The 21,611-nt window shown below is 61.4% G+C and overlaps 3 protein-coding genes across 6 annotated transcripts in view; 1 reads left to right on the top strand and 2 right to left on the bottom strand.

Moving 5' to 3' along the window:
* Positions 1-10,087: 10,087 nt before the first annotated feature.
* Positions 10,088-12,291, bottom strand: LYNX1 (Ly6/neurotoxin 1). Its single transcript, XM_004265286.3, has 4 exons — positions 12,148-12,291; positions 10,907-11,108; positions 10,591-10,692; positions 10,088-10,387 (listed from the first exon to the last, which is right to left on the bottom strand). The coding sequence occupies exons 2-4, from the start codon at positions 10,956-10,958 to the stop codon at positions 10,197-10,199; spliced, it is 345 nt and encodes a 114-aa protein (XP_004265334.1). The 5' UTR covers positions 10,959-11,108; positions 12,148-12,291; the 3' UTR covers positions 10,088-10,196.
* Positions 12,292-17,342: 5,051 nt separating this feature from the next.
* On the bottom strand, positions 17,343-19,129 carry LY6D (lymphocyte antigen 6 family member D). Its single transcript, XM_004265399.3, has 3 exons — positions 18,974-19,129; positions 18,085-18,183; positions 17,343-17,869 (listed from the first exon to the last, which is right to left on the bottom strand). Exons 1-3 carry the CDS (start codon positions 19,023-19,025, stop codon positions 17,634-17,636), a joined length of 387 nt encoding a protein of 128 aa, XP_004265447.1. The 5' UTR covers positions 19,026-19,129; the 3' UTR covers positions 17,343-17,633.
* A 38-nt stretch (positions 19,130-19,167) lies between these two features.
* LOC117199630 (WAS/WASL-interacting protein family member 1-like) overlaps positions 19,168-21,611 on the top strand; it is a 31,205-nt gene continuing 28,761 nt past the window's right edge. For all 4 annotated transcript variants that reach the window (XM_049700722.1, XM_049700719.1, XM_049700720.1 and 1 more), the window contains exon 1: positions 19,168-19,612. The gene's annotated coding sequence lies outside the window, so the exon portion shown is untranslated. The remainder of the gene's footprint in view (positions 19,613-21,611) is intronic.

The raw sequence follows: 21,611 nt of genomic DNA on the forward strand, positions 1-21,611 counted from the left end.
GACCAGGCTCAGGGCTCAGCGTGGGACCAGGGCCAGGGCTCAGAGTGGGACCAGGCTCAGGGCTCAGCGTGTGACCAGCGTCGGGGCTCAGCCTGTGACCAGGGTCAGGGCTCAGCGTGCGGCCAGGCTCAGGGCTCAGCGTGGGACCAGGCTCAGGGCTCAGCGTGGGACCAGGGCCAGGGCTCAGCGTGGGACCAGGCTCAGGGCTCAGCGTGGGACCAGGCTCAGGGCTCAGCCTGTGACCAGGGTCAGGGCTCAGCGTGGGACCAGGGTCAGGGCTCAGCGTGGGACCAGGGCCAGGGCTCAGCATGGGACCAGGGTCAGGGCTCAGAGTGTGACCAGGGTCAGGGCTCAGCGTGGGACCAGGGTCAGGGCTCAGCGTGTGACCAGCATCAGGGCTCAGCCTGTGACCAGGGCCAGGGCTCAGCGTGTGACCAGCATCAGGGCTCAGCCTGTGACCAGGGCCAGGGCTCAGCGTGGGACCAGGCTCAGGGCTCAGCGTGGGACCAGGGCCAGGGCTCAGCGTGGGACCAGGGTCAGGGCTCAGCGTGTGACCAGCGTCAGGGCTCAGCCTGTGACCAGGGTCAGGGCTCAGCGTGCGGCCAGGCTCAGGGCTCAGCGTGAGACCAGGCTCAGGGCTCAGAGTGTGACCAGGGTCAGGGCTCAGCGTGCGGCCAGGCTCAGGGCTCAGCCTGTGACCAGGGTCAGGGCTCAGCGTGGGACCAGGCTCAGGGCTCAGAGTGTGACCAGGGTCAGGGCTCAGCGTGGGACCAGGCTCAGGGCTCAGCGTGGGACCAGGGCCAGGGCTCAGCGTGAGACCAGGCTCAGGGCTCAGCGTGGGACCAGGGCCAGGGCTCAGCGTGGGACCAGGCTCAGGGCTCAGCGTGTGACCAGCGTCAGGGCTCAGCCTGTGACCAGGGTCAGGGCTCAGCGTGCGGCCAGGCTCAGGGCTCAGCGTGGGACCAGGCTCAGGGCTCAGAGTGTGACCAGGCTCAGGGCTCAGCGTGGGACCAGGGTCAGGGCTCAGCCTGTGACCAGGGTCAGGGCTCAGCGTGGGACCAGGGTCAGGGCTCAGAGTGTGACCAGGGTCAGGGCTCAGCGTGGGACCAGCATCAGGGCTCAGCCTGTGACCAGGGTCAGGGCTCAGCGTGCGGCCAGGCTCAGGGCTCAGCATTGGACCAGGGTCAGGGCTCAGAGTGGGACCAGGGTCAGGGCTCAGCGTGGGACCAGGGTCAGGGCTCAGCCTGTGACCAGGGTCAGGGCTCAGCGTGGGACCAGGGTCAGGGCTCAGCCTGTGACCAGGGTCAGGGCTCAGCGTGAGACCAGGCTCAGGGCTCAGCGTGGGACCAGGGCCAGGGCTCAGCGTGGGACCAGGCTCAGGGCTCAGCGTGTGACCAGCGTCAGGGCTCAGCCTGTGACCAGGGTCAGGGCTCAGCGTGCGGCCAGGCTCAGGGCTCAGCGTGGGACCAGGCTCAGGGCTCAGAGTGTGACCAGGCTCAGGGCTCAGCGTGGGACCAGGGTCAGGGCTCAGCCTGTGACCAGGGTCAGGGCTCAGCGTGGGACCAGGGTCAGGGCTCAGAGTGTGACCAGGGTCAGGGCTCAGCGTGTGACCAGCATCAGGGCTCAGCCTGTGACCAGGGTCAGGGCTCAGCGTGCGGCCAGGCTCAGGGCTCAGCATTGGACCAGGGTCAGGGCTCAGAGTGGGACCAGGGTCAGGGCTCAGCGTGGGACCAGGGTCAGGGCTCAGCCTGTGACCAGGGTCAGGGCTCAGCGTGGGACCAGGGTCAGGGCTCAGAGTGTGACCAGGGTCAGGGCTCAGCGTAGGACCAGGGTCAGGGCTCAGCCTGTGACCAGGGTCAGGGCTCAGCGTGGGACCAGGGTCAGGGCTCAGAGTGTGACCAGGGTCAGGGCTCAGCGTAGGACCAGGGTCAGGGCTCAGCCTGTGACCAGGGTCAGGGCTCAGCGTGGGACCAGGCTCAGGGCTCAGCCTGTGACCAGGGTCAGGGCTCAGCGTGGGACCAGGCTCAGGGCTCAGCCTGTGACCAAGGTCAGGGCTCAGCCTGTGACCAGGGTCAGGGCTCAGCGTGGGACCAGCGTCAGGGCTCAGAGTGGGACCAGGGTCCAGGCTCAGAGTGGGACCAGGGTCAGGGCTCAGAGTGGGACCAGGGTCAGGGCTCAGAGTGGGACCAGGCTCAGGGCTCAACGTGGGACCAGCATCAGGGCTCAGCCTGTGACCAGGGTCAGGGCTCAGAGTGGGACCAGGCTCAGGGCTGAGTGTGACCAGCGTCAGGGCTCAGCCTGTGACCAGGGTCCAGGCTCAGCGTGGGACCAGGGCCAGGGCTCCGCTGCTCCGTCTGCCTGGCGTGGCCTCCTACCCAGCCTGCCTGTGGGGTTGTCTCCTCAGAGCAGGCTCTGTGGATCCCCAAGTAGGCCAAGGCGTTTCCCTCCCTGGGTTTCCACTTACCTGTGCCCCTCTTGTGTCCGGCAGAGCACTGAGCGCCCTTAAACCCATGTTTCTAAGATGTGAAGAACCTGCACAGATGGTGTGAAGGGCTCCTGGGGCTGCTGCCTGTTTCTTCTCTCTGCAGCACCCAGTGGGACGCCCTCATGGATTATTCTCTGTCCTAGAGGGCACTCAGGCTGCTCAGTCTGTGCTCAAAACACTGCTGTGAGCGTCCTCCACTGCAGTCTTCACGGCCTTTAGCCACGGGCAATGGGACACACACACGGGGGCCAGATCAGTCCCTCGAGCACTGTGCCCTCCCTCACGGGCAGGGCTCCCCTGGTCCAGTGGTTAGGACTACCCCACGTCCCTCCCATTCCAGGTGTTTGGGTGACCTCTCGGGAGCCTGCACTCAACAACACTCCAGGGACATCTTACAGCTTCCCAGACGGCACCTCCAAGAGGCTGCGCGATTCCCGCGAGGGCGCACAGCGGGCGGTGTCCCTGCCGCCTTGGCGTCATTGTCCAGCCATTATTTTGCTCAAGGATTTAAAATGCTACTTCCTTCATTTTGCTCCTCTCTGATTGGAAGTGTGGTTGAATGTCTTTTTCTTTGAACGTGCTACTCACATCCTTGCCCCTTCCTGTGGATTTGTAGTTTTCTTTATATAGGAAAGGAATCCACCTCTTTTTCACATATAGCAAATGTTTCCCACCTTGTCTTCTTTTAGTTTTATGGCATTTTTCACGCAGTTCTTTTTAGATTTTTATGTCATCATGAATCTTCCTCAATCTGAATTTTGAGTCTTGTTTTTCCTAAAATGTTTTTTCTTTTTTTCCTAACAGCTTTATTGGGTATATTTCACATACCATGCAGTTCACCCGTGTGAAATGTTTTTGGCATATTTAGAGATATGTGCAACCATCAAAGTCAGTTTTTGAATACTTTCATTGTCTCAAAAAGAAACCCCTACCTTTTGGCCGTCACCCCCAAACCCCCTGATGGGGGCCCCTGGGGACGGAGGGTCAGCCCCCCGCCTGGGTGGACCTGGTCCACTCTCTCAGGCCCTCTTCTGGGCTGAGGCCAGTGGGTTCTCTCCCTGCCCTGCTCCTGACTTGCTGGACGCCTGGGTCAGGCTATGCCCTTCTGAGCCTGGCTCTCCCCACCTGGGCCAGGAGGGTGTGGCCAGCCCGCTCCGCACCCCCTACTCATGGGTGGCAATAGCGATACAGCGGCCGGAGCCTGCTGGGCGTCTGGACTTGTGGGAGCATCCTCCAAAGCCCTTGCACTGGTGACACTGCAAGGCTTGGACTGCAGCCACAGGTGTAGGGACAGACAGATGGACGCACAGACACAGGGACAGAGCTGAGGGCAACTCCTGCACAATGGCACCCTCTCTTTCCACTCAGCAACGCCTCAGTGGACTCTCAGCACCCGGCAGGGCTCCCATGATCCCCTGGCCATAGGCTGAGCTGGGGGAGGGAGAGGAGGCTGCCCAGCCCCCGTGAGCCAGCCCTGGCGGTGACGAGGGCTTTCTCCGCATTGAGCCCAGATTGCCCAGTCTTCCTGTCCTCATCCATCCACCCTGATGACGCAGGGGCAGTTCTCGGGGGTCATTGGTGAGGCCTGGGCCCCGAGCCTCACAGTCTTTTCCCACAGGGCAGAGACCCCCCTTCCCCAGGGTCCCTGCGAGGGGAGACGGTGGGCAGATCCCAGAAACAGTTGGGAAGGGGAGTGCCGGGCCTGGGCCGGGGCTGTCCAGGTGCTTCCTCTGTCCATCTCATTTAGGGCCATGGGGCTGGTGAGGCGGGTGTTGACCCAGATGGGAAAACAGGTGAGGGCTGGGGGAGTGGGCTGCTTGGGATTGGATTGGGAGGGCCCAGCTGGTCTTGTTCAAGCATCTGGGTGGGTGGAGATGCCACCCCAACACAGGGGTCGGTGGGGAGATGACGAGGCCAGGTGTGGGCAGCCCCATTTGGGGGCATGTCCCCGAGGAGCCCTCGAGCAGACCTCAGGGGCAGATGCAGCCAGCGACAGTCGATGTGGGCGGAGCCAGAGAAGACTACAGAGGTGGGAGTGGGAACACTGCCTCCAGAATAAGGCCAGACCGGAAGAGGAGCGGCCTGGATCCTCCCTGGGGGAGAGGAAGGGGGAAGGCAGGAGAGGGCGGGCCAGGAGCAGCCAGGGGGGCGGGGTCCCTGCTGGACGGGGAAGGCCTGTGCGGGTGGGGGAAGGAGGGGTCAAGCCAGGGGCAGGGCGCTGAGCGGTCCGCAGCTCTTGCAGGTACGAGGACAGGGTGAGGGCTCAGCTGATGGGCCCGCAGGTCCGGGGAGGGGCTGGGCAGAGGGTAGGAGCTGGTGGATGGGAGGGCCAGTGCCTCAGGAAAAGGGGTGCGGGGGCAGGAAGTGGGCTCCCCCAAGGTGGGAGTCACAGCTCAGTGGTGGCCTAGATCGGAGGGGCAGGCTTAGAGCAAGCGAGGAGAGCTGGAAAGAAGGTGGCCGTGACCCCTGGACTCACCCAGCTCCAGGTTCAAGGCAGCGGCCAGCAGGAGCCCAAGGACAGCCTCATGTCCTCCTGGGGGAGGCCTGGCTCCCAGGGCGCCCGGGCTGCCGTCTTATGCCAGCTGCTGCTCTGCCCCGCCCCAGAGGCCAGCGCAGCCGAGGAACGGGACTGGGGCCTGGGCAGCACGGGGGTCCAGCCTGGTCCCCAGGCTCGATGGCTGTGTGGCCTCCGGAGAGCCTCGTTTAATTCCATAAACCTCTTTCCTGGTCCTCAAATGATACAATTGGGGATCACGTGAGGTGGCGTGACACACGATGAACCCTCAGCACACAGCCTCTGGCCTCCCGGGTGAACAGGAATGAGGGTCTGGCTCAGGCCTGGGGGCCAGGCCCTGGCGCTAAACATGCAAACAAAGCTTACGGCCCGCCGAAACCGGAAGCTTCACCAGCACGGCCCCCTGCGCTGAGTTAGCGGAGCAGCTGCCGTCCGAAGTGCCACAAAGCACGGTCCTCAGCTTTCCCGGCTGTCAAACGGGCCTCCCTCCAGAAGTGGGGGCTCTGCACTGCCTACCCCCTGGGAGTGACGAGGGACCCCGGTCATGATCGTGACTGTATCGCAGGGCCCAGGTGTGGGTGTTTGCCCAGTGCTGGGGGGCGGGGAGCAGAAAGGCCCTTGGTATTGAGAGACCCCATGATGGGTGAGAGCCCAGAAGGACCCTCCTGAGAGCAGGAGCCAGACTTTGTGGGGGCGATGCGCCAGCCAAGCCATTCTGCCAGAACAAGAGGTGCACCGTGGGGGCAGCGTGGGGGTCTGTCTGAAGGGGGCCAGCCCTGCTGGCCCAGAGGCCGTTGTCTGCCCTGGCAGCCCGCGTGGCTTTTGTCCATCCCTCTATCTGGTGGGCCCCTGTGGGTAGTCAGTCTCAGACCCCGCTCCCAGGCAGAAAGGAAGAGCCGGTGCCAGGAGCTAGAAAGCTGGGTGGTGGGTGAGTTCCTGGGGTCCTACCTCCCCTACCAGCCCCGTCAGCCTTCCCCAGGGGGCCGCTGGGTGAGGTGGTAGGTCTGCCTCGCTCCCAGGGAACCAGAACTGGGGCCGCTCCCGTGAACCTTGGGAGTCCTCCTGCCTCTCCTGCCTGGCTCCCTGCCCTCCCATGGGTCACCCCCTGCCCTGGGCCAGGGCTGGTTCCGAGGTCAAGACTGGCAAGACTGGGCGACCCAGGGTGGGCGGGAGTCTAGGACAGACAGAGCCAGCAGGACCAGCAAACCAGCCCACAGGGTAGAGGTGAGCACAGGAGGGGTGGCTGGTGGGACAGAAAATCGACACACATATTCATCCGTTTATTCACTAGCTCGAGGAGGTGCAAAGGAGACCTCTCTGGGAAGCCGTGTGAGGGAGGGGGGCCATGGCCTGAAGTCGATGCCCATGCTGGGTAGGGTCAGGAAGTGGACGGAAAGGGCACCATCCATCCGTCTGTCCGTCCGTTCATCCATCTGTCCACCCGGTGCCTCCTGTGTGCCAGGCCCCAGACTGGGCAGTTACTGGCCCCACTGGGCAGCCTGGTGGGCGCTACTGTCCCCATTTTATCAGCAAGACAACAGAGGCTCAGAGGTGTGAACGACGAGGTCCAGATCAGCCCGAGGGATAGGATCCAACAAAACTTGGGGGAGGGGGAGAGATGAAAGAGAGCTCTCACTTTCTTTTCACCTTTCTCAGAGGTTCAGAATCATGAAAAAAATACACGTTCATCACCACAAATCAGATGTTACAAAGGGAGGTGAGAAGCAGCTGTCCAGCCTCCCCTCTGCACGTCCGTCTGCACCGGGGCCGCAGCTGTGTTCCAGGCAGATGGACGGCACAGGAGTCCACGCAGGTGCCGCCACACAGTCAAGCAGCCGCTCCTGAGACAGGCAGGCTGCTTCCAGATCTGAAACGCTGCGAAGACCGCGGGGAAGAGCCTGGGCCTCTCCGCCTGCTGACCCACGATCCCGACACAGGTGGGGAAGGGGTCTGGGCCAGGCGAGCTCGGAGTGCCTGGCACCCCTCTGCCCTCCTCTGTGCTATTCCACCCCTGGCCCAGCACCCAGACACAGGGCTGGATGCCCTGACTCTGTCTTTCATGGCTTCTCAAACCTCCTGGTGCTGATTTTCTCCTTTCCTGACCCTAAGCTGTTACAATGATTTCACATGCTAATGTCCTCTTAAATTTATAAACCCACCTTCTCAGCTTCCCCTTCCTCTCCCAGCTGATGGGAGAAGCGACTGCAGGGTGGGGCAGGGGTGCAGTGGGGGCGGGGGACAAGAAGTCCTACCTGGCTTGGGCAACTACTTCACCTCTCTGTGCCTCAGTTTCCTCATCTGTGAGAGGGGCATGATAACGGCTCCTACCTTGCAGGGTTGTCTTGCAGTGCTTAGAGCCACAACTGCAGGGATACGGGCAGATGTTAGTCACTAGCCTCATGGACAGTCAGTTGGGACAAGATGACTTGTTTGATTTCCAAGGGCACTACTGGTGCAGTCCCCTGATTTTGCAGTGCCACGCGCTTCCCACTAGGGGGCCCGGCCAGGGCATGAGCATAACACGTTAGGTGTGTCTGTGCTGAGTTTCGACCACAGCCGGGCCAGGCAGAACCCAGTCTGTGGAGGTGGGATGGGCAGCATGGTCCCCGGTGCTGGGGGCAGTGCCATGGCTATTGGGATGGGACCAGGTCAGGGTGGAGGAGGGTTGGACAGATGGAGGCAAGAGGCAGGTGTGAGAAGCTCCCCCAACACCAAGCACACCCAGTGCTGGATCCCTGCTCTCAGTGACCCCAGAGCCCACAGGGGGCCAGGCAGGGCTCTACACCATCCCCGCCAGGACAGGAGGGAGGGAGGGAGGGAGGACCCGGTCTAGCCGAGGAGCCACCGGACCCAGGACAGAGTGCTTGCACAAGCAGGGCAGTGACGGTGCTTCCCAGGCCTCTCCTGCTGAGTCAGGAGGGCAGTCTGCCCAGGGCTGCCCTCCCTCCCAGAAAGCATCTGGAGCTGCGGCAGCCCCGCAGCCAACTCTGCGGGGAGTGTGGTCACTTCCCTGAGATGGACCACTCCTGGGAGTCTTTGGGTGAAGGAGCTGGGGGTGGGGTCTGGCTTCCCCCCAGCCTCCCCCAAGGAGGGGCTCACACCACACTGGGCATCAGGGGGAGGGGCCACCTGGACGGCTGTCTGGGTATTGGCCCTTCTGCTTCTGCTTATTGGCCCTCCAGGAAGCCTGACCCAGGCCTGCCTAAGGACCGGATCCCCTGAGGTCAGGCGGTCCCAGAGGGAAGCTCTCAAGAGGGAATTTCCAGCACAGGTCCCCCTGACAGGGGCCATGCTTAGGGGCCAAGGGCTTCTGAGTTCCAGGGACAACCCCCCACGTGGGCACCTGCCACCATCCTGCACACTTGGGCCTTGCCAACCTGAAGGGGCTCCTTGGCCCCTCCCCAGACACTGGAGCTGGGGGCACTGGTCAGCTGAGGAGGCCTCAGGCGCCGTGTGACCCCGGGCACAACGTTGCACATCGACTGGCCTCACTGGAAGGAGGGCCCGGCTCCCCGGGCCACCCGGATCCAGAACAGCAGACGCTGGGCAGACCGGGCTTCCCCGAGCTGGCCGAGGGCGGGGCTCACCTAGGGTGGGTGCCTTTTTTTTTTTTTTTTTTTTGCGGTACGCGGGCCTCTCACAGCTGTGGCCTCTCGCGTTGCAGAGCACAGGCTCCGGACGCGCAGGCTCAGCGGCCATGGCTCACGGGCCCAGCCGCTCCGCGGCATGTGGGATCTTCCCGGACCGGGACACGAACCCGCGTCCCCTGCATCGGCAGGCGGACTATCAACCACTGCGCCACCAGGGAAGCCCAGGGTGGGTGCCTTTTAAATGATGCCCTTTCTTGGGTCTCTGGGGGTCCCAAGGCCCAGCTTGACTGGGGGCACCTGAGAGCCACTCCCTGAGCTGAGGCTGGAGCGCTCCAGCCGGAGCGGAGCTCCCGCCCTCCCCGTGGGCAGAGTCAGAGGTCGAGGAGCCCGCGAAACCCTTTGGGACCAAGGCCGGCGCACCCAGCACTCGTTCAGTCGGGATCCTGCTGCCGCCCGGATAGCAGTCAAGCCGCTGCGAGGGGCGAGGGGATCCCGGCTGCGCGGGGAGGGAGCGCGGCCCTTTGCATCCTTCTTTCCCAACCCGTCCTCCCCTCCTCCCCCGGACCTCCCCTCTCCCTCTCCCCTCCCCTCTTTTCCTGACCACAGTCCCCTCCTTCCCCGGACCCTGCCTTCCCTTCCCCTCCCCTCCGGCGGACCGAGCCCACCCCTGCCCGGCGCGGCCCCAAGCGTCCACCAGAGGGCGCCCCGCTCCGGTTCAAGGATGCACCGCCCCCGCCCCCGCCCCGGCGAATTCTCGGCGCCCCGGCGAATCCTCGGCGCCCCGGCGAATCCTCGGCGCCCCGGCGAAGTTCGCCGCCCCAAACCCCCACCCCCCGTAAAAAGGCGCACTCCGCCAGGGCCTGCTTAGGGCTGAAGGCCAGGCTTCGGGTGGCTACCGCTCTGCTCCCTTCCCTCCTGGCCTAAAATAGTCCTGGGATCAGCTCTCAAGCTCGACCAAATATAGCCTGGCCTCTCCAGGCTCAGGCCTTGCGCAGGGGCCCAGCGCCGGGTCTGGAGGGGCCTCACGGGCCTCTTTAGGCTGAACCACTTCCTCCCCTGCCAAGGGCTGCCTAGACACGAGGGGACGGCCGACGGGGGGCGGGGGGCACAGGCCTTCCCCGATCGGCCTGCCATGCCACACCTGCCCTGGGCAGCCCTCCTAGGACCCTGGAGAGCCTTCTTCCTAGGACTGTTCCCCACCCCCTGGGTCCCTAATCTCCCCTCCCCCTCCAGCACACTTACAGGGCAGACGCAGAGGTCCCCTTCACGTCAGTGTTCACCGGCCAACTGAAGATCCCCCATAAACAGCACACCGTGCCCACACCCCCATCCTTGGACAGAGGAGGGGGCTGAGCTGCCCCGTCAAAGCCAGATGCCTTGGGAGGTGTGGTCCCACATCGGCCTTCTGAAAACAACAGGTCATGACCTGGAAGCAGACCCCCGGGTAGCTGGGGGAGGTCAAGAGTCCTCTTGCAGACATTCCTGGATGTGGCTGGGGGGGGGGGTGTCTGGGGAGGGCAAAGAGGGAGTGCGCAGGGGGAGAGGGTGGGACCGTGCTGCTCAGCACTTTGCCCTTGAGTGAGTCTGTGGAGGGCGGGACGGGGCTTTAGAGCAGACCCCAGAGGGTGGCCAGGAGTACAAGGGCCAGGGTTGCAGGGGCTGCAAGGCCAGCGCCGTTACAGAGGTCGTACTGGCAGCAGGAAGTGGTGGACGCGTGCTTGGAGTAGCCATCGTACACGGTCTCAAAGCAGCTGGGCACGCACGACTTGCTCACCTTCATCCTGGTCGGGGTGTAGTCTGCAGAGGGAGGGGGAGGTGGGCCAGGACCCTGAGGGGGCCAACCCCAGCATGCAGGGCCATTCGGCCAGGTTCCCCTAAGCCAGGAGCTCCCAAAAAGGATCCTGGGGCAGGTGGGAGCCTCCCTCCTCAGCTCCCTCACACTCCCCCACCCGCCACCGTGCTCCACAGGCGGGGCTGTGAGGGGCATCCCAGCAACTCACAAGTGCGCGTGGTCATGCAGTAGGTGACCATGGCCGGGCAGCGCATGGGGTTGAAGCAGTTCTCGCCATTGTAGGCACACACGTGGCAGTCCAGAGCCTGGGCTGGGGGCCGGGGGCCGGGGCCGGAGGGAGATTGGGGTCAGAGAACAGCAAGAGGCCCCCTCCTCCAGCCCATCAGCCCCCTGGTCCCATCAGCTTCCCCAGGTCAGAAGAGCTGGGAGGAGAGGCGGTCACTGGGATTTCCGCCCCCACCCCCTCCAGCCTGCCTGCCCCCAAAGGTGGGTCTGTCCATCCCTCTGTTCTCCATCCATCTTACCCACAGGTAGGCCCACCAAGGCCACCAGGAACAGGGCGAACAGGGGCACCATGGCCGGAGGTGAGAGGGCAGAGTGGGAGCAGGGAAGTGGAGAGCAGCTGGTCTTCGATTCAACTCAGGCCAGGGCTGGGGCAGGGCACAGAGAGGGTGGGACAACCCCCTGCCCTCTGGGAGCTCCTGGTCGACTGGAGGCGCTATAGCCCTGCACAGAGGGGGATGAGGACAGGTGGTCACAGCAGGGCCTGAGGGACCCACAGGTTTGTGCAGAGGAGTCCCCCAACTCAGCCTGGGAGTCAGGGAAGACTTCCTGGAGGAGGAGACACGAATGAGATGAGAAGGAAGCAGGGGTGGGGGGCCAAGGGGAGGCCAGAAGTCTGGAGGGGCCTTGAACGCCAGGCCAAACCGACAGTCTACCGGGGATGGTTGATGCAGGGGCCCAGGAGCTTGGTACCCAGCCCTCTCCCACCCAGGGCCCTGGGGCCCCAGGGGTGGGTCTATCCTCACTGCTACCCCTACCCTTTGCCCCTGGCGTGTCCCCACGTGGGCCCCCCCACTTCCTGACACTTTCAGGGCCCAGCTAGGGGCCCCTCTCCCGGAAGACCTCCAGAGCCCTGCCTGGGGTTTTGAGTCAGTACTGCAGAGCTCAGGCCTTGCGCAGGGGCCCAGCGCCGGGTCTGGAGGGGCCTCAGCGGCCTCTTTAGGCAGAGCCACTTCCTCCCCTGCCAAGGGCTGCCTAGACACGAGGGGACGGCCGATGGGGGGGTGGGGGGTGGGGTGGGGGTAGGCACGGGGCTTCCCCGATCGGCAGCGGACTCTGTCCAGCCTGTGGGGGAATGTGCTTTGAATGCACTCCAGGAGGGCACTTGGGCAAGACAAGAACTTCCCAGTCTGGATCTGCTGTTTGGAGCAGAGATGCCCACTCTCTCGGAAAGGGTCTGGGGGGTGTCTGGAGCACGACTCCCCTCCCCGCGCGGATAGTCCAGCCCCGGGTCCCCGCCTCGGGGAACTAAATTAGACCCTCCCGTTCCCGAGAACAACAAATCCATCTTCCATGACCCATTTTCCGGGCGTGCACCTCGGGATGTCGAAGGTCTGAGCAAGGCCGGGCCTGCGGCTCCAGCTCCTCCCGCCCCCTCCCGGAGAGCCCCGCCCCCAAGACTGCGGTCCCAAGTTCGGGCGGCTGTCGGGGACCTCAACCATGACCTTCACCACCATGAGCCCCCGTTGCGCCTAGGACTCACCCCTCGCCGGCCCTGCGAGCCCGGGTCTGACAGTGCGTCCGTCCTTGAGCCCCGCAGTGCCCACGCCGCGCCGCCGCCCCGCGGCAGAGCCGCCCATCGCGCGTGACCTCACCGCAGGCCCCGCCCCGCCCCGCCCCGCCCCGCCCCGCCCGCGAGTTCGTCCTTCCCGCGGGGACCGGGACCCCCCGCCCCCCGCGGAGGGCCAACCGCGCCCAGACCTAGGCCCCCGCAGTGACACCCGCGCTACCCTCAGACGCACGTGCACCTCGCGATGGGACACGGGGACGGAATCTTCTGCCCCTCCCTCCCTCTCCCTGCTTCCGCCCGCCGCCCTTCGCCCACTCACCCCCCGTGCTGCTAGTCAGCCCCGCACCCCAGCAGCAGCCCGTGCCCCTTCTTCCTTTAGCCCAGTTGTACAGGGATGTTAGCGGAGCTGCAGCGAGTGCCAGGGGTGGGGGGGTGGGGAGGTGCTGATTTCTGGATCCGGCTTCTGGGTCCCCACGTGGACCCGCTTTACCTGCTGTGTGACCTCGGCAAGTTACCTAGCATCTCTGGGCCTCGGTCCCCACACCAGGTCCCTCCTAACAAAGCGTAAAAGCAAGCCTTGAAAGAAGCCCATTGTTTCATGGACCCCCTTCCACGGTAATAATAACGTTTAAGGCAAAATTTAAGATTTTCATGGGCCCTAAATTTTTTTTTTTTTCTAATGTGAGGGAAAAAAATGCAACATTTTCTTTGACCCTCAATTTTATTTTTCTTTAAAAGAGTTGAACCACTTTGGGGACCCTAGGCCCTGAGCCTCCAGAGCGAAGTGGGCACTCTCCCTGGGCAGACTGGGATGGTTGGTCACCCTATTTGCCAAATAGTCCCTGAGATGCCTCAGGGTGCCAGGAGTTGGAGATAAAACGGGCAAACATTCCCCAATATTCTCGCGGTCATGAAGCTCACACTCCACTGGGGCATATGCTGTGGGCTCCAGCATCAGATCATGATGAATTAACAGCAACTGGATTTTCCTCCTGCCTTTAAACAACTGAAAAATGGGGCAAAATAAATGAAGCCACGCTTCTCCGAGGTCGCACAGCAGGTAGCAGGGGCCGTGACCCTGGAGGTGGGGGAGACAAAGGAACTGCAGGCCACAGAGCAGGGAGGGGAAACCCAGACAGAGCCCGGGACTCTCTGACTGAGGAGAGGAGAGTTCAGGGAAGCCAAAGCAGCTGGATCTCACAGGGCAGAGAGGAGAGAACTGTCCCCTCTCCAACCCACAGGGCTGGGGAGGTCAGCAGAGGGTGCGTGTGTCTTCAGCTGAGGGCCCATCAGTGCACACATTTGAGGAACCAACCCCAAGATGTGGAAGGAGCAGGCACAAGGGTTCCCAGAGCTCACACAGGGCTGGAGGAGAAACCTTGTGTCAACCGAAAAAAATACAAACCCTCACAACCTAAAAGTCTTGAGTTAATATTTTATTTGGGGACCCTACTGAGGACTATAGCCCAGGAGACAGCCTCTCAGCTCTGAGGAACTGGTCCAAAGAGGTAAGGGAGGAGCCGGGACATATAGGAGTTCTTGCTGGGAAAAAACAAACAAACAAACAAATGTACTCGAACATCAAAAGATCACCGCTAGTCACAAAAAGTAGACATCACAAGTTAATGATTTTAATGCTTTTCTCTGTTCGGGAAGATGCAAGAGTCTGGGCTCATTGAAATTATTCCTTTGATGTGCATCTTAGCTATTTAGGGCAAGTATCCAGTTTTCCTCTATCCTGAATTCCCCTCAGGGAAACTATAAACTCATGGAACCCAGAAATTCAATGAACCTCAAGCACAAGAAATTGAAGAAAACTATACCAAAACACATCGTGATCAGTTGCTTAAAACCAGTGATAGGGGCTTCCTTGGTGGCGCAGTGGTTAAGAATCTGCCTGCCAGTGCAGGGGACACAGGTTCGAGCCCTGGTCCGGGAAGATTCCACATGCCGTGGAGCAACTGGGCCTGTGCTCCACAGCCGCTAAGCCTGCGCTCTAGAGCCCGCGAGCCACAACTACTGAGCCCATGCTCCTAGAGCTTGTGCTCCGCAATTAGAGAAGCTACTGCAATGAGAAGCCCATGCACCGCAACGAAGAGTAGCCCCCGCTCACTGTAACCAGAGAAAGCCTGCACACAGCGACAAAGACCCAACGCAGCCAAAAATAAATAAAATAAAATTTTTTAAAAAAACAGTGATAAAGAGAAACCACTAAAAGCAGACATTGTGTGATGCACAAGAAAAGAAGGACGCCAGCAGATTTCTTGTCAGAAACAGTACAAGCCAACACAGTGAAGCAATATTTGAAATACCAAAACACAAAAACAAAACAAACAACTTGGAATTATATGCCCCCCCAAAACATCTCTGAAAAGTGAAGGGGAAATAAAGATATTTTCAGACATGCAAAGGCAAAAAGAATTCTTTTCTAGAATTAAAAAAAAAAGTAAAGAAAGAGCAAGAAAAGAAAAATCACTTAATAAAGTAACGAAAGAGAGAAAATGGAATCACAGAGGGTAATCTGGTCATTGACGAGAATGCAGAAAAAGAGGGGAAAGGAAAAAGAACAAGTGGGACAGAGAGAAGACAGAAGGCGGGGTGAGAGACTTAAACCCATGACACCTCTAATCACACTGAAAGGTCCAAACACCCCAACTAGGAAGCAGAGGTGGTCAGATTAAATAAAACGAGAAAGAGCCATGTCTCTGCTGCGCTCAAGAAGTCCACTGTACATGTAAGATCACATGTAGGTTAAGAGGCAAAGCACGGAGGAAGAGACACCAGGCTCACAGTAATTAAAAGAAAGCAGGAGTGACCACACTCACGTCAGACAAAGTGGATTTTAGAGCAAAAGATATAGCCAGGAATAAAGAAGGACGTTACATAATGATAAAAGGATCGGTTCATTAAGGGGACATAGCAATCCTAAATGTTTATGCACCTAACAACTGAGTTTCAAAACACACAAAGCCAAAAAACCTGAGAGAACAAAAAGGAGAAAAAGAAAATTCATGACTCCAGCCAGAGATTTCAACACTCCTTTCTTAGAGAATTTTTTTTTTTTTGGCTGCATTGGGTCTTCGTTGCTGCACGCGGGCTTTCTCTAGTTATGGTGAGTGGGGGGCTACTCTTCGTTGCAATGCGCGGGCTTCTCGTTGCAGTGGCTTCTCTTGTTGCGGAGCATGGGCTCTAGGCACGCAGGCTCAGTAGTTGCGGCGCATGGGCTTAGTTGCTCCGCAGCATGTGGGATCTTCCCGGACCAGGGCTCGAACCCGTGTCCCCTGCATTGGCAGGTGGATTTTTAACCACTGCGCCACCAGGGAAGCCCAACACTCCTTTCTTAAGAGCTCATAGAAGTCAACGGAAAATGAATAACGATAAAGGAGACTTGAACAACACTACCAGCCCATGTGACCTGCTTGATAAGTACAGAAGGAGAGCCCGTTCTTTTCAAGGACACACAGAATATTAATCAAGATAGACCTATTGTGGGCCATAAAATAAATCTCAACAAATTTACAGGGATTGAAATCCTACAAATTATTTTCTTGGGCTACAATGGAATTAAATCAAGAACAGAAAAATAAGATCACCAAATATTTAGAAGCTGGGCAACACATTTCTAAATAACCGGTGGGCTAAAGGAAAAATTTTAAAGGAAATTAGAAAGTATTTCTAACTGAATGAAAATGAAAACACAATATATCAAAGTTAGTGGATGCAGCTAAAGCAGTGTTTAGAAGGAAAATTTTGGCACTAACACTTGTATGAGAAAAAATAAAGTTCTCGACATAATGGCCTATGATCCCACCTTCAGAAACTAGAACAAGAGTAAATCAAACCGCACGTAAGCAAAATAAAGGAAATGATAAAAATAAGAGCAAAAAAACCAAGGAAATAGAAGAAGAAAATCAATAGAGAAAATCAATCAACTGACAGTCATCTTGAAATTGGCTATCAGTGGTCTGATCAGCGTCATCTTGATTGTTTTAAGTACAGTTAATCTTCGTTTCCAGGGTTGGTTTGTTCCCATTTCTTTGAGGCCAGTTCTCAGAATTGTGGCAGCTTATGTCATGGCTACAGCCTGGTCATCATGTAGTTAACTTCTTCCACCTGGCGGGGATTTCTAACCTGGGCCCCAGGTGGCCTCGGTGTCCCTTCAGGGATGGCTGCTCTGCGGAGCCTTCCCTGACCCCGTGTGACAGCCTCCTCCTCCTTCTGCCCCCGCAAGTTTGCTGACCGCACCCCTGGCTTCCAGGTGGGGGGTGAAGGGTCTTCTCCGGAGTTTGGCACCAGGAGGCACTCTCCTCCCTGGCTCCAGCTGGCCCAGCTCAGAGCACCCTCCCCTCTCCGGAGGCGGATGTCCCTGACCCCCCACCTCTTGATTCAAATCCCAGCCACACGGCCGGCCTGCTGTGGGATATCCCGAGGACTCGGGATGGTCCGCGCCCTGTGCGTCCCCGCCCGTCTGTCCGACCGCAGTGGCCCGTGTGTCTGATCCGGCCTTTCCACTCCCTGCCCCGGGTGCCGGGTGCCGAGGGCACACAGTGAGCTCTGAGGGAGGGGAGAGGCATGCCCCCTTGGCAACTCCTCCCAAGGCCCGGCTCCCCGGTGGCCACCGGGGGGGGCGCGCTGGTCCTCGGAATATTCCCGTCGCAGCAGGAGCTACGGTCGGATCGCAGCCCACGGGAGCGCGGAGCGGGAGAGACCTGCCGCGGGCAGAGGGTGTTGCTCAAGGTCACCTGGTAGGACAAGGTGGGACCCGGGCGAGCCTGGGCAGGCGGGGCTTGGCCGTGAGAGGTGGGGGAAGGGCTGGCAGGGTGGGCGGGGCGGCCCTGCAGGGAGGGGTTCCACCGCGTGGTCTCAGGCAGGCTGGTGGCTGCCTGGTGAAGAGCTATGGCCTCGCATCACTGCTCCACTGACAAACTTCTGCCGGCGCGCCTACTCAGGCCTCCCCCAGGAGGGCCCTCCTTGTCTGGGGCTGCAGAGGAGGTGTCTGGGGAGGGTCGTGTCCCCTCCGGGGGCGAAGGGTGATGGTGCCCCTCCAGGCATCATGCACGCTGCCGAGACTGGCCCTGGGTGACAAACCCTGGGACTTGGGGGCCTGTGTGTGTGGATGGCTCCTCCCCACCTCCTCTACTCCCGGAACTAGCACAGACATGACCACACTGGTTTGCAACCATTTATTCCGGTGCAGGGCTTTGGGTAGAAAAATAAACGGAAACCAAACAGAACGAATATGAAGCCTGAAGGGAGCCGAATGCCTCCTGTCCCCCCTCCTCCCCTCGCTGCTCAGGGAGGGGCGTCCTCTTGTGCTGGGGGAGGGGCGGCTCCAAGCCAGCAGCTCTTCGTGCCGCACCACCGCCCTGCCCTAGACCTTCCAGGGGAGCCCCCAGCCAGGGTGTCTGAGCCCCCATCCTGGCCAGGGAGAGGAGGGGGTGGGGCCCCGGTCCCGAGGGTCACAGGCTGGCGGCCCAGGTGAGGGCGAGGAGGCCCAGGGCCAGCGCCAGGCCGAGGGGGGCGCTGGTGAGCAGGGCGCGGGCGGGCGCAGCGCTCTGCAGACTCTTGTTGCACAGGTCGCCCGTGCAGCACAGGGTGGCCGAGGCCCCTCTGCTGACTTGGCCCTGCAGGTTGTGCGTGGTCGTGCACGACTCCGCGCAGTCCTTCTCCACCAGGTTCCCAGATAGGGGCTCCACTGGGGACGGGCGGGCGAGATCAGGCCAGGCACCGCCTCCGACCCCCAGGGCCTCCCAAGTACCAGTTCCCAGCTTCCATCGCCACCGTGACCGGTCAGTCACCGAGATCACTCCCCCCATCCTCCCCAGGGATGATCCTCCAAGCCCTGGGGCACCGGGACAGAGCCCTGGAGAGTCCTGCAGGGGCCCCTTTCCCCTCCCCCAGATCGCTCACCCTTGGTCACCGTCTTGCAGAAGTTGGAGTTGACTGAGCAGCTCTGAGGTTTCTCACAGTTGGTGGAGCTTGTGCATACGTGACACTGGAGAGCCTGGGCTGGGGGCGAGGGTGTAGGGGTTTCAGCAGGCCCCAGGGAGACCTCCCAGGGAGACAGGGATGCCTGGGTTTACTGCCAGAAAAGACTCCTGGACAGAGCCCTCTGTCACCCCTGCCCTAGGCCAGTCGCCTCTGAGGCCCCTGGGCCCCGCCAGGGTTCAGGTCTTGCACACAGCCTCAGGAGGCAGGAGGTGACAGTCCCTGTCTGCTGGGGCCCTGGCAGCCCACCCGGAGGAGCTGTCCAGTGCCGGGCGTCCCTAGAGGACCAGTGAGGAGGTGGCCAGTATGGGGCGCACTGAAGACCCTTCCCCAGGGGCATCAGAGGCTCTGGGATTTGCTAAGAGTGGCTCACAGGACCTGGCTGCAGTCCCCACCCTGGGGGCTGTCTCCTGGTGGGGAGCCCACGGTGAGGACCTGAGGCTGCGTTGGGGTCCCGGAGGCTGTCAGGTTGGCCATGCTGAGCCTGCTGGGGGGGAGGGGGAAGGGTGACCCAGGAGGGCCCTGGGCCCTGGAGAGGGGGATCAGGGGCTGAACCCTGAGTATCTGTCTTTCCCCAGGAGAGGCATCTGAAGACAACTCCCAGCATCGCTCCCTCTCAGAACGTCTGATTCTTGGGGTTGATTTTCTGATTCTGAAATATTGTTAAGTCTGTGATCCCACAAAATTAAGATGCGGGGTTCACTTTGTTCTAGGGTTCACAACGCCAAGGTTCTCCGTGCCTAGAGGTGAGCAACTCCAGGCTTCCAGGGTCTGGCTCCCCACTGCCCCCAGCCCCCAGCCAGCCCCTCACCTGGCCTAGAAGCCACAGCCAGGGCAACAAGGAACAGCAGGGCTGTCTTCATCTCGGGTGTTCCCGGGGCAGTGGGAGCCCCTCCTCTCCGGAGGCCTTATAGCTGGGACCGGTGCTGGTGGGAGGGAGGGGCGGGGACCTGCCCCTTCCAGCCTGGCCCACGCCCTCCAGCGAGGCACACCCCTGCCCTGCCAGCTGGAGGGATCTCTGCCCGCGCTCCACCACCACCCCCCACCACCCCCCACCGCCTGCCCTTCTCTGGGCTGTGGACAGAGGCCTCAGCTGGCTCTGCAGCCTGCCTCTTCTCTGTCCTCTGCCCAGCTCTGGTTACTTTGTCTTTGACCTTCCGCTTTGTCTCTGACTTCCACCCTCAGATAAGGTCACAGAGTCCCAAGCCTGTGTGGTTGCCCTGGGGGTGCCCAGTGCTGTGCTCGGGGCCGAGGGGCGTGGTGCAGGAGGAGGTTCAGGCCCTGCCTTCTTGGGCTCCCGGGGGCTCTGGGTTGCTAGGTTGACCCCCAGGGGTCCTGGGGAAAAGACCCTAGGGAAGTGAAATGTTCACTAAGATGTCTGGACCTCGGGAGAAGGGGAAAGAGAAGCTCTCGGGGCAGGGACGTGGATGCCAGATGTGCCTGCGGAGAGGTGAGCACCAACTGGGTGAGGGATGTGAAGTCCAGCGGGGCCTGGGGCTTCGGAGGAGGGGCAGGGGCTGGATGCTGGGGAGGGGGTGGTGTGGAGGCAAAGACTCAACCCCCCGTCGTCTCCACCGCCCCTGCCTCCCATCTTTCCAGGCCCAGGCCCCCTCCTCGCCAAGTGCTCCCTCCGCCATGTTCCAGCCCGGCCCTCCTCCAGCAGCTGCCTGTGTCCTGCCTTGTGATAATTGCTCTCCGTGTCTGCTTTGGTCCTGAAAGGCAGTGTGCTCTTCCAGGCCAGGCCTAGGGCCCCGCCCGGTGCGGGGTTCGGCTGGGGGCTGCCGGGCAGATCCCGCTGCACCTTCCCCCTCCAGCACTGCTCACAGGAAGGACTCGGGCCTCTGCGCGTAGGCTCCCCCTTCCCTTGTCCCTCTCCCCACAGGTTTCCCTGTCTGCTTGCTGGCCCTGGGACCCCACTACTTCTCCAATGTGCCCGGCAGACCCTGCTAGGAGGTGCGGGTGGGACCCGCAGAGGCAGGCTGTGATGACGCTGAGTGGGGCCGGGGCACCGATGGAGGTCGGCCCTGGGCCGCTGCCAGCAGCCGAACCTGCCGGTGGACATCCCCCTGAGGGTCTGGTGGGGCAGCGCCTGCTGTGGGGATCTGGGCCAGGCTAAGGCTCTTTGGAGCAGAGGCTCAGGACGGTCAGGTCTGGGCTACAGACCCCTGGCCTTTCCTCCTGGCAGGCCCCCGGGCAAGCTGGCTTCTGAGCTGGGCCTCACCTCCTCCCTGCCGAGTCAGGGGTGCATATCGTGATGCTGGGGGTCCAAAGAGGTGTGCCCAGCCTGAAGCAGTCACTGGACCTGCAAGACCTGCACGATGGTGGAGGGGTGGTGCTGCGGTGCCTTCCAGGATCCTGGGGGGCACGGGGGGGGGCAGGCAGGAGCCCCCGAGGCAGCCCCGCATCAGCCACCTGAGCCCGCAAAGGCTGCCTGGCCTACTGGCTGGTCCCTGGGGCTTGTTTAAGGCAGCTGGGGTCTGGATTGACAAGGCAGGTGACGTGGGGGTCCCTGGGCCCTGATCCAGAGAGGGAAAGTCACCCTGAGCTCTGAGGCCTCCCTCGGAGTGGAAGGAGGGTGCCCAGGAGGCCCTGGGAAGCAGGCCACAGGGCTCAGTGACAGGGTGGCAACTAGCGAGGGGTGGCAGATGGCAGGTGGGGAGTGGTGACTACTTGGCCAAGGGTCATGGAAGCTGCTGGAAAAATAGGTCTGGGGGATTGGATTTCCTGTCGGGCCCGGTGGTGCTGCAGGATCCAGGGATGTCGGGCCGGCTGGGAGTGGAGGTCTGGGCGTGAGGGAGCTGGGCAACGGGGTCCCTGCATGTGGGGCTGGAGGGGGCCCTGTACCCCCGATCCACCTCCGTGAGGCACCTCAGGCTTTTACGTGGCTGTGTGCCCTGGTGGCAGGGCTAGACACTGGAGGAGAGGCGGCAGCTGGTCCTGTTCTGTGGGAAGGAGGCCTTTGCCCCAGCAGGGCTGCCCACGAGGACGCGAGCTGCCTCTCCTGGGGCTTCCTAGCAGAAACATCAACCCCAGATACACTTTACTTGTGGGAGAAAGTGGGTGATTCCATGACTGGGGCTCTCAGAGAACTGGGAGTTACCAGGACGGTGCAGTCGGGGAGGGCTTCCTGCAGGCAGTGCTCTGGCCACCACGGTCTTAGAGGCTGGGTTCAGGGGAGAGAGGAGCCCTGAAGCTCGTCCCCTACCAACCCCTTTCACCGGTGAGGAAATAAGGGCCAGAGAGGGCCGGGCTGGCGCCAGGTCATCCGGGAGTGGGGCAGAGACTGGCTTGTTTCTGTCACCACTGACCCCTCCTTCCCTCCGCCCTCACATGCTGGAGAGAGCAGCTGCTTTCCAGAACCCGAGCCCTCCTATCAGCCTGGGTCCCTAGACCTGACTGTACCAGCAGGCGTGACGCCCAGGAGAGGCCTTGGAGGGAATACTACCCCC

The sequence above is a fragment of the Orcinus orca genome, chromosome 17, assembly GCF_937001465.1.
Source record: "Orcinus orca chromosome 17, mOrcOrc1.1, whole genome shotgun sequence".
NCBI classification, from domain to species: Eukaryota; Metazoa; Chordata; class Mammalia; order Artiodactyla; family Delphinidae; genus Orcinus; species Orcinus orca.